This window comes from Balaenoptera ricei, chromosome 15 (genome assembly GCF_028023285.1).
Source record: "Balaenoptera ricei isolate mBalRic1 chromosome 15, mBalRic1.hap2, whole genome shotgun sequence".
Taxonomy (NCBI): Eukaryota; Metazoa; Chordata; class Mammalia; order Artiodactyla; family Balaenopteridae; genus Balaenoptera; species Balaenoptera ricei.
In genome coordinates this window covers 69,931,716-69,947,883 of record NC_082653.1, presented here as the reverse complement: position 1 = coordinate 69,947,883, position 16,168 = coordinate 69,931,716, and the positions used below count along the sequence as shown (strand labels likewise).

The 16,168-nt window shown below is 44.5% G+C and overlaps 1 protein-coding gene across 1 annotated transcript in view; it reads right to left on the bottom strand.

The window, feature by feature from the left end:
* LCMT1 (leucine carboxyl methyltransferase 1) overlaps positions 1-13,193 on the bottom strand; it is a 55,151-nt gene extending 41,958 nt beyond the window's left edge. The window contains exon 1 of the mRNA XM_059897685.1: positions 12,934-13,193. Coding sequence (XP_059753668.1) covers positions 12,934-13,043 — 110 coding nt within the window. The 5' untranslated portion in view covers positions 13,044-13,193. The remainder of the gene's footprint in view (positions 1-12,933) is intronic.
* Positions 13,194-16,168: the final 2,975 nt, after the last annotated feature.

The following is a 16,168-nucleotide window of genomic DNA, read 5'->3' as shown; positions in this document are numbered from 1 at the left end:
GTATATCCATATATATGCAATTGCAAAAATCAACCAAATATTCTCAGCACTAATTTTCAAGTTTGGGATTTTAACTGCATACTTCTTGTGGTCCTCTAACTTTTAATTTTATTGTTGTTCTTCTACATCTTTTAGTTTCAATTTTTGGTTTCTATTTCCTGTTGGTTCTATTCTTGGTTTATAAATGGAAGATAGGAAGCAAAGTCTTAAGGGCAACAGACTCTGTACCTAAACAGAGTGTGGATTTGCTTCCTTTCTTGGGAGCTCTTGAAAGCTTCTTTTTGTTTTCCTAAGCAGATTGGCAGACCTTAAGTGTTCAATCATCTAAAAAACTGGGCCTGAATAACTAAGAAGACTCACAGGCTAGTTTCCTCCCAAAGGAGACTACTGGTATTGCCTTTTGGCTTCATCTAACATCTAATTACTTTACAAGAAGTAATATGATCTACAATCTACTGTCTCTCTTGTAAGCAGTCACTGAATAGTGGGCAAAGCGTAAACGGAAAAGGAACCTACATTCACAGAGACTGAAATAAGTAGAAGAATCAAATCAGTCCCTTTGGTACAATGTCCCATATCTAACTTTTTAACCAAAAAAACAGAAAATGTAATTAATAAAATTAATACAGAACACAGTAACAGGATGCCATGGACCTGAATAATGTTGATGTACTTTTGAAAAAAATAAAACATTTAAGAACCTGTATTCTGAATATTTTCTCCAGTCTGAGGCTTGTCTGTTCATTTTCTCAGTTTATCTCTTTTTCCTTTGTAGTTAGTACTTTTTGTGTTCTACATACTAAATATTTACCTACCCCAAGGCTGCCAAGGTAATTCCCCTATGTTTTCATACAGAAGCTTTGCGGTTCTAGCTTTCATATTTAGGTTTATGGTCCATCCCAAATTAGTATGTGGGTACAGAAGGAGGTCCGTGTTCATTCTGTTTCCACTTGAATATCCAGTTGATCCAGAATTATTGGTTAAAAAGACTTGACTTTTCCCCACTGAACTGACTTGGCACTCGGGGCAAAAATCAACTGACAGCACCGGTATAGGTCTATTTCTGTTTCATTGATCTATTTTTCTACCTTTATGCAAAAACCACATTGTTTTGATCACTGTAGTTTTACAGTGGGTCTTAAAATTCAGTAGATTAAGCAGTGTAAGTCCCCCAACTTCACTCTTCTTTTGAAGATTTTTTTGGGCTAGTCTAGATTTTTTGTGTTTCCATATACATTTTAGAATAAATTGTTAATTTCTTCAAAAAAGATGGCTAGGGTTTTGACTGGGATTTAGACAGTTGGTTTTTTAATGCTATTGTAAATAATATTTAAAATTTTCACTTTCCTATATGTGTACGTATATTTACAACACATCTATCTGACAAACGATTCCTATACAGAATATATAATGAACTCCAACAAGTCAAAATCAACATTATCATCATTAGTGAAAATGGGCAAGGGCCTGAACAGACAATTCACAAAAGAAGATGCAGGCATGGCCAATAAGTACACAATAAGTATACATCTGTCACCAGGGAAATGCCATTTCACACCTTAATGAGATGCTATTTCACACTCACTAACAATACTGAATGTTTAACAAGGATATGGAGCAACTGGAGTTTTGATACATTGCTGGTGGGAAGTGTAATCTGATAAACCACTTTGGAAATTAGTCGGGCAGTTAAATACATACCCACCCTATGACTAAGCAATTCTACTTCTAGATATTTATCCAAAAAAATTTCAGGCTTATATAAGAATGTTCATTGCAGCCTATTCACCGTGGCCAAAAACTAGATACGACTCAAATGTCCATCATCAGGTGAATGGATGAACAAATCGTGGTACATTTATACAACACAAAAAGGAGCAAACTATTTTACCCTGACAAAGATTCTCTCCTTGACCAAACTCTAGCCAGGCTCCTCTGAGACCTCCTCTACTAGACCTCAACTGTGGCCTATAATATAAAGACCTGAGCAAACATTAACATAGTTCCTAACAGCTCAAGGCCACACCGCTAGGGTGTCTCTAGTTCCCCTTAGCATGCCTGCCTGAGAAAACTCAAGGCTGCCAAAAGAACTTACTGCTGGTTCCAGGCAACACCTAAAGATAGGGCCTCCCTGTCTCCCAGCTAGTGAATCCAGACGGTTTCTGGTGGATCAACACTCCCTTTTCCCATTTTCTGTAATTTTTTCTCTGATTCTACTGAATCCCTGCTTGCCCCCCTCCTTCCTCCCTCATTTGCCCTTTAAAACACCAGCTGTACAAATCAGAGTTGAGTTTAGTTCATGCTGGATTCTTTTCCCTGTTGCAATAGTTATTACTGATTAAAATCTGACCTTACCACTTTAGCATCCGGCTTTATCTGTGACAACGTGTACAACATGGATGAATCTCAAAGAACATCTTGAGTGAAAGAAGACACAAAAAGAATGCATACTGTATGATTCTGTTTATATGGCATTCAAGAATAGGTAAATCTATGGTAGCCTGAAACAGAAAATGGTTGCTGGGGGGCGGGGGAGTGGTAAGGAGACTAACTAGAGATAAGGGAACTTTCTGGAGTTTCAGAAATATTTTGTATCTTGTTTCGGGTGGTGGTACACAGATATATGCAACTATCAACACTCATCAAACCGAACATTTTATTCTGTATAAATTATCTCCCTCTCCCCATTTCCCTTCTCTCTTAAGAATACCTGAGGAAATCCTAGAAGGAAAAAAAAAAGGTGAGGGATGTAGCAAATCCTCCAAGTTCCCTTTCCAATATCCATTCACCCTTTCTTCCTAAGAGGACCCCAATTTTGTTTGAGGCATCAATCTGCCCTATTAGAAATTCTTACCTCCCCACACTTTCCTGCACCCAGGAGTGGAGCCATGTGTCCTAATGATGGCTAATGAGAAGTACAAGTCTACAGGGTTGGGCTTCCCAAAAAGCTACTGCTTTCCTGATGAAAATGGGCAGATTCAGACACATACATGTCTCTTGCTAGTATCCCTTCCTTTTCTTTCTTCCTGGAGCACAGCTGCTCAAACAGACTAAAAAATTCTGATAACCCTGCTACAAACCTATCTTCACCCTGCGAAGAAAGCTGTGGGAGCTCTGAATCAATTCACAGCTGAGTAACTTTGTGAGTCGAAAGTTTTCAGACATCAAAATGGGGAAAAAAAAAAAAAGCGATTTCAACTGGAAGTCAAGAAATGACAACCAAGGACCTACTGTAAAGCACAAGGAACTATACTCGATGTTTTGTAATAACCTATAAGGAAAGAGAATCTGAAGAAGGATATACATATACATATATATATGTATAACTGAATCACTGTGCTGTACACCTGAAACTAACACGATATTGTAAATCAACTATACTTCAATAAAAAAAAAGAATGACCTATGCACTGCTGTGTTAAAGTATATATAAGAATTTAGTATACAAGTGACATTTCAAGTCAATGGGGAAAATAAGACCATTCAATAGATGATATAGGAACAACTGGCTAATAATTTGAGACAAAATTAAGTTAAAACTGCTACTTTATAACGTCCAAAATAATAAATATAGATGAATGATCTAAGCATAAAAGCCAAAACCATAGAAGTGCTAAAATAAAATGTTATAAAGATTGAGAATGGCCTTTCAAAGCTTTACCCAAAAACCACAAGCCATAAAGTTAGACTGTCAGATTCTATACCCTAAAGCGTCACCATTTCTGTGTTATGAAATGTACAGTACAAGCTATACTGAAAGACAAGCAACAGCTTGAGAGAAAATGCTGCAACAAATACCAAGGCAAAGGATTACTATTCCAGATACAAAAGGTTCTTACAAATCAATAATAAAAATACAAATAACCGAACAAGAAAAAGACAACAACCCAGTAGGACAGCAACATGGGAGAGAGGATTCACACAGAAAATATCAATGAGTGTGTGAGCAGACAAAAAATGCTCGGTCTCACTCGTGATTTTAGGAATACAAATTAAGAACAGGTGTTATCTTCCACCTGCCAGTTGGTGAACAATCTAAGAGACTGAGAATGTTCCATGATTAGCATCTCCGTTCACCATGGATAAGAATGGAAACGGATTATCACCTCCTTGGAGGACCATCTTGCAGAAGCCTCTCCCCTGAAATCTGTCTCATGGGAAAATTCAAACACGTGTGCAAAGATGCTCATCACAGCACGATTTTAAGAGCAAAATCATAACCACCTAAATGTTGACCAAAAGAAGAACAGTCAAATAAGGTACAACCACACTGCAGAATACTGTACAGCCAATAAAAAGAATGAGGCAGATCTGGGTGAAATTACATGTACAATATGTTCATAGTAGGCTCCTGAGTGGGGAAAAAGTACAGCTGACCCTTGAACAACGTGGAGGTTAGGGGTACTGACCCCCACGCAGTAGAAAATCCAGGTATAGCTTTACAGTTGGCCCTCTGTATCCTCGGTTCCGCATCTGCAGATTTGACAACTTTGGATCGTGTAGAACTGTATTTAATGAAAAAACACTCTCCCTGCATAAGTGGGCCTGTGCAGTTCAAACCCATCTTGCTCAAGAGTCAATTGTATTCACCTTTCTCATTTAAAAAAATTAAGCTTTTAAGAGAGGGGAAAAAAAAAAGATGTGATATTACTATTTGAGATCTAAGATCACTACCTTTCACAAATGTTTTCCAAAATCTAATATTTTCCTTTTATTAAAAATAAAAAATGGGGGCGATAAAACATCCACAGTTTATTTGACCTTTTTGATGGGCAAGGTTGGCAGCTAACGTATCCTCCACAGTATGTTCTAGTTCTAAAGTGACATGTCTTCTCTGGGAGTGGAAAGTACCTTGGCACCTGCCTTCAAAATATTTCAGATCAAAATCTTAGCCCTGCTCTCTGGGGCATAGCTGAAGACGCAATCAGTGTGCTGGAGAGGCCAGGGCCCTCAGGAAAACGCTGGCTTTCCTGAGAGGTGATCCTGTGTCCTGCTTTCATGACGGGGTAGTGGGGGACATCTGTCGATTCGGTTGAGAAATCAGATGAACTTCTATTATTTGCACAGTGGAATTTCAGCCTTACAGCCCCTGGTCTGGCTTCTAACACATACGGACCACTGAAAACCAGTTAAACAGAAAACCAGAATTTTTAAGACCTCATCAGGAAATATATAATCTTGAGCATTTGCATTCGGGTCTAATCAATTTAGCCATCCGACAGATAATTATTGTGTGCCTACAATGCGAATGGCACTAAGGTAGACAGGTTCCTGCTTTGTGTTGTTTTCATTCTGCTCGGAGGGACAGACATTAAACAGCATGTCTGAACTACAACTGGGCTGATGACCACAAAGGAGACGCACAGAGTGTTATGAGAACACGGAACAGAGGCTACATCTTGTCTGCAGGGGCCAAAGAGGCCTCCTGGAAGGAGCCACATCTGAGATAAGACAGAAATCTTGGCGTCATCTTTAACTCCTCATCACACATCCAATCCGTCAGTACATTCTATCAGCCTGACCTCCACAGTGTATCCAGAATCTATCGGATTCCCAGCACCTCCACCGCTACCATCCTGATCCAAGCCCCCAGCATCTCTGACTTGGGATATTCTGAGAGCAGATCTCCCTGCCTCCAGGCTGCCCCCTACAGTCTGTTTTCAACAGAGACGCTGAAGGGATCCTGTTCAAACCCACGTCAGGTCACCTTCGTCTTCCGAGTCCCCCAGCGGCTCCCATCTCACTCACGAGTGAAAGCTGCGTCCTTAAAAGAGCTCCTCTCCCTCTCACTCAGCGGGCCTTGCAGCTCCTGGGACAGGCGGAGCCAGCTCCTGCCCCACAGGGCCTTTGTACTCTGCCTGGGACACTGTTTCCCCAGAAGTCCATCCTCAGGGCTCACTCCCTCCCCAGCACTGACCTTCTCGATGGGGCGGTCCCTGGCCATCCCGGCTCACGTGGCCTTCCAACACTCCTACAGCATCGCCCACCATCTCACGTGCCAGATATGTTGCTCGTCTGCTTCCTGGCTGCTTCCTCCACTGGAATACATGCCCCATGAGAGCTCCGCTTTTGTCTGTTTCATTCACTTCCGCATCCACACTAGAACAGGGCCTCCATAAATTAAGCAGGGTCTCAATAACGAATATCAAATGAAGGCATCAGTCTGAGGGATGACACGGAGCCGATCAGACAAGGAAGGGTGGGAGAAAGCATTTCGGGAGGGGACGGCCTGCTGAAAGGCCCCAGGAAAGACAGGAACAGGGCTCGCCTGAGGAACTGAGAGGACGGTGGCGAGAAGGGAAGAGTGGGGGGAAGCAAGATAGGAGAAGCCAGACAGAGCAGGCAGGGCCGGGCGGACCATGTGAGAAATACTTCGCTCTTCTTCTAACAGCAACAAGAAGCCATTAAACTAGGGAGTGACAAGGTCCCATGTGCCTTTTGCAAACCTTTGGCTTCAGTGTGAGAACTGGACTTGGGGAGGTAAGCATGATTGGGGAGCTCAGTTGGCAGATGAGTGTCACGGCTCAGACTACGGATGACCTGAGTGTGGACTGAGATGGCAGCCGCAGAGGTGGAGGAAAGGAAGTAAATTCCAGAAACATTTTGCAGACACAGTCTAAGGTCTGGGTGATTGATCACACAGTGGGTAAGTGAAAGGGCAGCTCCACGATGACTCCTACCTTTTTTACTCTAACTGAGGGGACAATGGCATCACCCACTGAGTTGGGGTGGGTGGGGTGGCGTGGAGGAAAATTCGGGAAGGTAATCTTGAGCACAGTTTTGGAAATAATAAATTTGAGAAATTCTGAGAAATCCAAATGGAGATATTTCCAGTTGGCAAGGATCAGATCCAGGGTAGCGTGATCAGATCAGGAAAGGTGAGGTGTGTCGCTATTTATCTTGTGGCTGACAGAGAATCAAAAAGTTTCAAGTAGCAAAGTGACAGGATAAGATTTGTGATTCTGAAAAAATCACCCTGGCCCCGGTATAAACACTTGGACAGGAGAGATGGCCAGACTAGAAGCAGGTAGAACAATAAGGATGTGTTGCAACAGATCAAGTGAGCGAGGGCTGTGGCCGTCGGGAAGGAAAAGGGAACAGACTTTCCCTTTGTCACCAGCCCATCTGCTGCACAGCTGCTGGGGATTTTTCTAAAACGCAAACCCAGATCATGTCAGTTCCCCAACTTAAAAGTCCTTGGGACCTTCCCCATTTTGTTCTCTGACAACCTCTCCGGAATTCTCTCTTGCTACCCAGCGCCCGTCCAAGGTCAAGCTCCCCTAACACTTCAACCTCAAGAGCTTCAATCTCTATGTTCTTTGGCTCCTGCTATTTTCTTCTGCCTGATAAACACCTATTCGTCTTTTTAAGACTCACCTCTCCTCCCCTGTGAAAATAAGAAAACCAGTGCTGACCGCTAGGAGTTGGCCTGGTACCATGAGCCAGGCTTCACTGCAGTTAGATGCTTGCCTGGTGCTCACAGAGGCCACGCTGTCCTTCTGTTGGACAGAAACAATCTCGCAGGACCAGCAGCGCAAGGTCGCACTGCAAGAGCGATGAACTGAGACAAAACAGGACCCCTTCATAATTCTAACAGACAAAAACCAAGGTCATCATGCCAGCCACAGGGTCCCAAACACTCCTCTCTCCTGGCTGAGATGAGCAACTGTGGCTTCTTTACAAATCACAGAGTGTCTGACTCTAGAAAAGTCAGACACACCTCCCCCTAGAAAAGACTGAGCTACCCAATCACAAAATTGTCCCCGCCTCCTGTGAGCACCCAATCCCGGGCAAATCCCTGCTTCCTCGAACCCTCCCCCAAATTACCCAACTGAAGCCCAAATCCTGTAAGTTCTTTCTAACACCCCTTACGGATAGGCCCCAAAGCTCCCTTAACTTAAAAAGAGTCTCCTATTTTAACTCGGGGCTTTCATCTGCTTTCCCAAGATTAATAACTTTAAAGTTTCAAATTCATAGATGAAAAAGAAAACTTCCCACTGGCTGGAAAATAAGGCAATGCTAAAATAAAATGTCTATCAACTTTTTAATGTTTCATTTTCATTACGCATTTTACACTCAAAACACTGGAGAACAGGAAAGTGAGCTAGCCAGAGAATCACGCTGGAATGAGCTGTAAGGGCACAGGTGAGGCTGGCTGACACGAAATCACACAGCAGCACCAAGCCGCCCCGCTGTGTGGTTTCTACCACCGGTATTCCGGGTGAAAACGGAGAGTCTGGTTCAACCAGGGTCTGGGTTTACTAGTACTGAGGGCAAGGGAGATGGAGCCATCGCCAAGAGAACCACTGAAGGATGGACTATGAACTCGAAGCTCAATTAAGAGGTAACAGCCTGCAGGGAAGTGTCTACAGGCTGGGGAAAACCATGGAGGTCCCGAGGAGAAGGATGCTGAGGGCAGAGCAGAAACAACTGATCAAGCGTGCTGGAAAGAAGAGACTGGGGGAGCTTCCCTGGTGGCGCAGTGGTTGAGAGTCTGCCTGCCAATGCAGGGGACACGGGTTCGAGCCCTGGTCTGGGAGGATCCCGCGTGCCGTGGAGCAACTAGGCCCATGAGCCACAATTACTGAGCCTGCGCGTCTGGAGCTTGTGCTCCGCAACAAGAGAGGCCGTGATAGTGAGAGGCCCGCGCACCGCGATGAAGAGTGGCCCCCGCTTGCCGTAACTAGAGAAAGCCCTCGCACAGAAACGAAGACCCAACACAGCCATAAATAAATAAATAAATAAATGGATCACCACGTTTTTTTAAAAAAAAAGAAGAGACTGGGGTTGAAGGGCGCTGCATTGTTCATCTGTGAGGTGGTGCATGCAGCACCGGGATGGAAATCCAGGGGATCGTGGTGGGAATGGTGACAAAGGTGGATGAGCAGAGGTGATCACTGCAGATGAGGTGTCCAAGAATGAGTGTTCCCGCGTGTACACTGGGTCCTCCACATGCGCGCCAGGAAGTCAACTAGGATGATGGCAAGAACTGAGGCAGACAGGAAGGCCTGTGGGCCAGATACCCAAGTCATCAATGAATTAGGTGAATAACCGGCAGAAGGTAAAAAACAGTAATATGGAGGAGAGGATGCTGGGGACGTGGGCCTCAAAGAAATGGGGTGAGGGGACAAAGAGCAGTGAGGACACAAATTTTGACCCTCCCGATTCTAGGACGTCCAGGGTATCAGAAGACAGAGGCATGACTTGGCTTCAAGAAAAGGATATCCCCAGGGAAGGGCCGGCGTCCATACAAAGAGAGGGAGGGAATGACTAAAGAGAGGCTGAGGAAATAGAGGCGGCTGGTGATTATGGAGTGGTAATTTCAGAGGGCACAGTGGGGGCTGCAGGAGGAGGGGTGCGATAAAGGGCGAACAAGAGTGGGGAACTGACTTAGGGGCACAGCATGATGGGGAAGATAAGGAAGACTGGGGAGTGGGGTAAGTTAGCCATCCTGGTAAGTGCACTATAGATAGTTGTTGAATCAAATGGGAGTTATTAGGCATAAACCTAATATATCCAATCAGAAGCGTTCTAACTGTTGGACTGTAGGAGTGATAGAGTCTGTGGTGATGACGATGATGATGATGATGATTTGGTGACAGTGGGGCAGTGACGATGACAACAACTACCAATTTTGAACACCTACTGTGTGCCAAGCACTCTTGGAAGCACTCCACATTTAAGCCTCACAACAGCCCTCTGAGACCGATAACAGCATTATTATCTGCAGAAGGGCTCTGAACCAAAAGGAGGGAGCAAATTAAAACAGAAATAACAGAATTGTAGGAGCCCTGGGGAGCTAATCGGCTTCTGAACATTATTTTAGGGATCTTACAGCTGTAACTCGTGGCGGCAGGAACCAGCCTGACCCACAGCTATTTCAGTAACTTCAAACAAATAGTATTCAGACTGGAGGAAAAATCAAAATAACAATAAGAATTTACTGAAGGCTTCACTTCGTGCCAGATCCTGTGCTAACCTTTGCATGGATTATCTCATTTAATCCTCACATCTAAAAGGCAAGTTACCATTATTAGTCCCATTATAAAGATAAGAAAACTGAGGCAGAAAGAGAGTAACATGCCCACAATTAACACAAGGAATCCCTATTTAACAAGATGACTTTTTGACAAGACTTAAGGGTTTCACATGTTACAGTGAAGGTGCAGGTCACAGTATCAACAGAACTTGAAATTCATTAAATCCTGCAAAATATCTTAAAACATTAACTTATGGATTCTCACTATCGCTTTTCATGTTTTTTCCAGATGAGAGAAAACCCAGTGCAAAAAAAGCTTTGATGAAATGCATCCAGATGGCAAACATGTCTGGTTTTTACGGCCCTGGAACCTATCCCAGAAGCTTCTGATTCAGTGGATCTAGAGTCGGCCCTGAGTATCTGCGTTTCTTTTAAAAGCTCCAAAGGCTATGCTGGTGTGCACTTTCGGCTGGGAACTACTGCCTTAGATTCTCTGCAGTTCCAAACCCAAACTTCCCCTACGACGTTGAGACGTCTGAAGACACCAAGGGCATTGGAAACTGAGGCAGAGAAAAGGTGAAATTATAAAAACCATCCAACAGAGAGCCAAGGAAAGGCATGCTCTGGTTATACTATTTCTCTGTACTTTTGTGTCTTGTCTGAACTATTTTACAGCTAATTTGCTTTATTTTCTTAAATTAATTTGTATTGTAGTTGATTTACAATGTTGTGTTAATTTCTGCTGTACAGCAAAGTGAATCAGTTATACATCTACATATATCTACTCTTTTTTTTTTTAATTAATTAATTTATTTATTTATTTATTTTTGGCTGTGTTGGGTCTTCGTTTCTGTGCGAGGGCTTTCTCTAGTTGCGGAGAGCGGGGGCCACTCTTCATCGCGGTGTGCGGGCCTCTCACTATCGTGGCCTCTCTTGTTGCGGAGCACAGGCTCCAGACGCGCAGGCTCAGTAGTTGCGGCTCACAGGCCCAGTTGCTCCGCGGCATGTGGGATCTTCCCAGACCAGGGCTCGAACCCGTGTCCCCTGCATTGGCAGGCAGATTCTCAACCACTGCGCCACCAGGGAAGCCCTATATCTACTCTTTTTTAAGATTCTTTTCCCATACAGGTCATTACAAGGTATTGAGTAGAGTTCCCTGTGCTAGACAGTAGGTTTTTATTAGTTATCTATTTTATATATAGTACCTAATTTGCTTTATATAGGCAAGTTGGCCAAAAATGTTACCAACAAATATTAAATGAGCCAAGTATTTCCAATAAATATTAAATAAACCTAGCCCTAACGTGCTACTGAAAAGTATTTTATTTCTCTCTGGTAATTCTGACGGCACTTCTTATTCTCTTAGCAAACAGCAGTCAAATACGAGAAAAATTGCTTCTAATTCAATAATGCTACAGATGTGGTCAATAGAGATCAAAAGCTGGAGAAGAAATACAGTTGGGTATAATTCATTTAAGTTCACAAATTTCAGCAGGGACTGCCTCCGAGCCTTTAATACTTATGAATGTATTTATTTATTTATTTAATCAACCACCACTAACACGTACTACACGCCAGACACTGCACTAAGTGCTTTACTAATATTTAATATCATTTCATCTTTACAAGCACCTATGAAGTGGGTATTATTTTCATCCCCACTTTACAGATCAAGAGACTGAGACACAGAGTGATTTAGTAACCTGCCCAAGTTTACGCAGCTAGTGAATGGCCCAGCTTGACAGTCTGGCTCCAGAGTCCATGCTCGGAATCACTATGCTTAGTCTCCAAGACCCACAAAAAGTTCAAGCCTCAACCCAAAACTTGTTTTCCCCACCAGGTCCCTACAAGGCCGCAGCTTCCAAGGCATTCAATCAGTTCCTCAAACAGTCCATACTCCTTCCTTGACCTGCCTGAACACCCTCCTATACCCCTATTTTCTTTCTTTTTTTTAAGTCACCTGTTCTCAACTAAATTTCAAACTCTAATGGCGCACTGTATTTCTCAGCATTAAACACAAAGTTGTAATTGTATTACTTCCTGGGTTATTATTTGCTTCCTGTCTTTTCCAACTAGGGGGTGAGTTCAGACACCATGTCAATCTTCTTCATCATGTGTTCTCAATCACTGAATACCCACCAACCAGCCAAAAGGAAGTAAGCTCTCCATAATTTGGGGGTTTTTTTGTTTTTGTTTTTGGCCGCCCCGCCAGGCTTGTGGGATCTCAGTTCCCTGACCAGGGACTGAACCCGCACCCTTGGCAGTGAAAGTGCAGAGTCCTAACCACTGGACCGCCACTGAATTCCCTCAATAATTTTTGTTGAATGAATGAATGAGTGGCATACACTCAAGTCTCATGCTTTCTTTTTCATGCTTTCAGGTACGTGACACATACCTGTGCTCGCAACGCCCCCCCACATAGCCCTCACTACGCCTGCAAAAGTGTAGACTCCAATAGCACACAGGAAAGCGCTCTGGAAAATACTGGCTCTGCACACAAATATTATGTGACCCTAGACAGGTCATTTCCCCCCTTAATTGACCTGAGTTTCAGGTGCACAATGGGGATCACGCCAAGTCCCAATGGAATGTAACCTACAAAAGAGGGAGACTCTGCACTTCTCCCCATAACCTATCAAAACTGTTGTTAGTACTCGCTTCAAGTGTGTTTCCAGCAAGACTTTGGCTCCGAGAAGGCCAAGTCCACGTCTGCCTGGTTCAGCGCCGTATCCCAGGCACGGTATCCGCGGGCTTGTACCGTGCCTGGCCCACAGCAAAAATTAGATAATTATGAGTTAAGTAGATGAATGCCTGCTCTGAGCATTTCACAGATGTCGCACGAGTTGACGGGTGACTTCCGGCGTAAAAGCGTATGCCTTAGACACAGGCCCGCCTCCCACCTAGGCCCCAGCCCCCCGGAGATGCCGGCCCCTAACCCCGCGCCAGGCAGTCACCTCTTGCATATAGAAGCATCTTCGCAAGTGCCGCGCACGCCCTCGTCGTCCGTGTCGGTAGGGGAAGAAGAAGATGCAGTGAAAGAAGCCCTCCTCAGGCTAGTGGCCATGGGCGTGAAGGTTTCGGGGTGCTGCGTCCACCGGTGACATGGAAGCGGGGTCGACGGACGCCGGGAGAAGGAGCGAGCCCCGGACAAGGTAGTAGAGACGGACTCAGCTCTTACAAGGCTCAGCTGGCGCGGCTCAGTGACGCCGCCCAGGGCGGCTGCGCCAGCAACCTTCCCGCTGATTGGCGCCTTTGCGGAGATGCTCATTGGACAATTTCCCCGCCCATCAGCCCTCGGAGGTGCCCATTGGACAACTCCATTGTCCCCGCCCACACAACCCGGAAGTTCCCGGAGGGAGAAAGTAAACTGAAATTGACGCAAGGGAGCACCGCAATGCTCTCCGGGAATTGTAGTCTTAGGTGCTTTGAGAGGCCACTGGGTTTCTTATTGCTAGTCACGAAATTTTATAACTGTAGTTAACTCAGAGCGGAAGAGCTGGAAGGATCCTCAGCACTGGGGCGAAGGGCAGAGAATCCAGCCGGAAAAACAAGTGTCAGTGTTACAGTCAGTTGGGGCTCAGTCTCATTCAGTAATTGAACAAGTATTTACTGAGTGCTGACTCTACCCCAGGAACTGGGCGAAGAGCTTTGCACACATAATCGCCTTTGAAATATTGTGAGGGAAGGAATATGTGGAAAACGAATACAATGGAAAACTACGTAGCAGTGAAAATGAACGAACTAGAGCTACCAGTTACAAGCATCAGTGTCTGAATTTCAAAAACATGATATTTGGTGAAAGAAGAAATAGATAACATTTTTTTTAATTAATTAATTAATTAATTAATTAATTTTTTTTTTGGCTGTGTTGGATCTTCGTTTCTGTGCGAGGGCTTTCTCTAGTTGCGGCAAGCGGGGGCCACTCTTCATTGCGGTGCGCGGGCCTCTCACTGTCGCGGCCTCTCTTGTTGCGGAGCACAGGCTCCAGACGCGCAGGCTCAGTAGTTGTGGCTCACGGGCCTAGTTGCTCCGTGGCATGTGGGATCTTCCCAGACCAGGGCTTGAACCCGTGTCCCCTGCATTAGCAGGCAGATTCTCAACCACTGCGCCACCAGGGAAGCCCAGATAACATTTTTGTAAAGTTCAATCCAAGCAAAACTAATGTTATTTAGAAAAACAACATATATGGTAATAATAGACAGAAAAGTAAAGGAATGAGTGGAGAAAAACAGAAGTTAGGCTCTTTGTGACCTTTAGGGAGGAGGGTAGGACACTCCAGGGAAAGGGAGTGGGGAAGGAGTATACAGATACTTCAATAATTTCTAAAGCTGAGGTAGGTTCACGTGTGTTTGTTTCACTATGATGCATATTCAAGACGTTCATATATTTTGTACTAGACTTATTATAAAACATTTTCTTTTTTTTAACTTTTTTTTTTTTTTTTAATTTTTGGCTGCGTTGGGTCTTTGTTGCTGCACGCGGGCTCTCTCCAGTTGCGGCGAGCAGGGACTACTCTTTGTTGCAGTGCACAGGGTGCACGGGCTTCTCACTGCTGTGGCCTCTCCTGCTGCAGAGCATGGGCTCTAGGCATGCAGGCTTCAGTAGTTGTGGCTCTTGGGCTCTAGAGCGCAGGCTCAGTAGTTTTGGCGCACGGGCTTAGTTGCTCCGCGGCATGTGTGATCTTCCTGGACCAGGGCTTGAACCTGTGTCCCCCGCATTGGCAGGCGGACTCCCAACCACTGTGCCACCAATAAAACATTTTCTAAATAAAATTTTTAAAGTGTGTTTGCATGTTCCATTTCATTATCTGTCAGGAGCAGAGAATGGATATACTCAAACTTGAAGAACCTTGAGTCTTACACACACACACACATACACACACACACACACACAAGCAAAGTAAACAAACGACAACAAAAACCCAGTACACATATCTTGGGGCAAGATCAGTTATCAAATCCTTGCTTAGTATTCAACGGAGGAACAAGAGCCCATTGATACCCAAAGTAGAAATGACAGTGGGGAAGGCTGAGGTTAGGGAGTTTTGCCAGGGGGAGTGGTGATGAGATGAAATACACCACTTTCTTTGAGTGGTCCTTTGCCAAGAGGGTAATGCAAACCAGTGAACACGCATAGGCTCCCAACTCGGCAGTGTACACATTCCGTGGGTGTCAGTGGGCAAGAACAGTGGGCCAACAGCAAGTAGCAGTATAGGACGTCAATTCCATAGGTCTGGATGGTGAGGCTGAGGGACTAGAAGAAGGTGGAAACTTCTTTCTCTCTCGTTTGATGAGCAAAGAATATCTCTGATCTTTGCTGAGAGTTTGATTCAGAAAAACTGGTGATTCAGAGGACTTTGGTCAGTTTTTCACTGAGGGGTCACCCCAGAGGCTTCCTACAGGCAGGGCTAGCTCATTCCATTTGAGCTCCTGGTGAAGGCGCTGGAACTTTATGATACAGGAGTGGAATCTGGAAATGGCAAGCTTAGCCATCTTAAGCTGCATAACACTTCCAAATATGAGACTACGCTGGGGTAGTCATGAACAATGTCCCGGCGAAAGTTCACTGACAACTAATCTGCATCCTCTGATAAAGTCAAGAAAAAAGAAACTAGAGTTTAAAAGCCCTGTTGAACATTAATTAATATTGGGAGCAAATAGCTGGGCTTTGACCATGAAACTTCTCCCTGAGAGGCTAGAGTGGACATTTGCCACTTGGGCTATTCAGTATTCTTTCTTCTATAACAACAACCAGAGTTTATTATGGAGAACCAAATTCTCCTTTTAGTCCACATGGATCAGGTAAGATTCCATGCCTGACACTGGGGGTGGAACCTTACCAAGGCCTGGCCAATCACACACAAAATCACCCTAGCTACACTTCAAGAGTGTGTGTGTGATGTGGTGGTAGTGACCAGGTTGGTCCAATCAGAATGAATCCCAGGAGTTGAATGGGAGTTGTTAAGTCTATAAGAGCTCCCTTTTCTGGCAGACTTGAACCCGGGAGGCTGTACCTTTGGAGCTACTGAGGGCCATCTTGCTACCTCATATAGCCTGAGAATTTTGCTATTGGGAAGGCTAATGGAGTCTGGAACACTGTATGCTCAGTTAGGGGTGACCTGACTTTGCCGTGTGGGGCTGATGGGAAAATCACCAGAGCCTGTGATGGATCAATCAGAAGAGGCTGAAT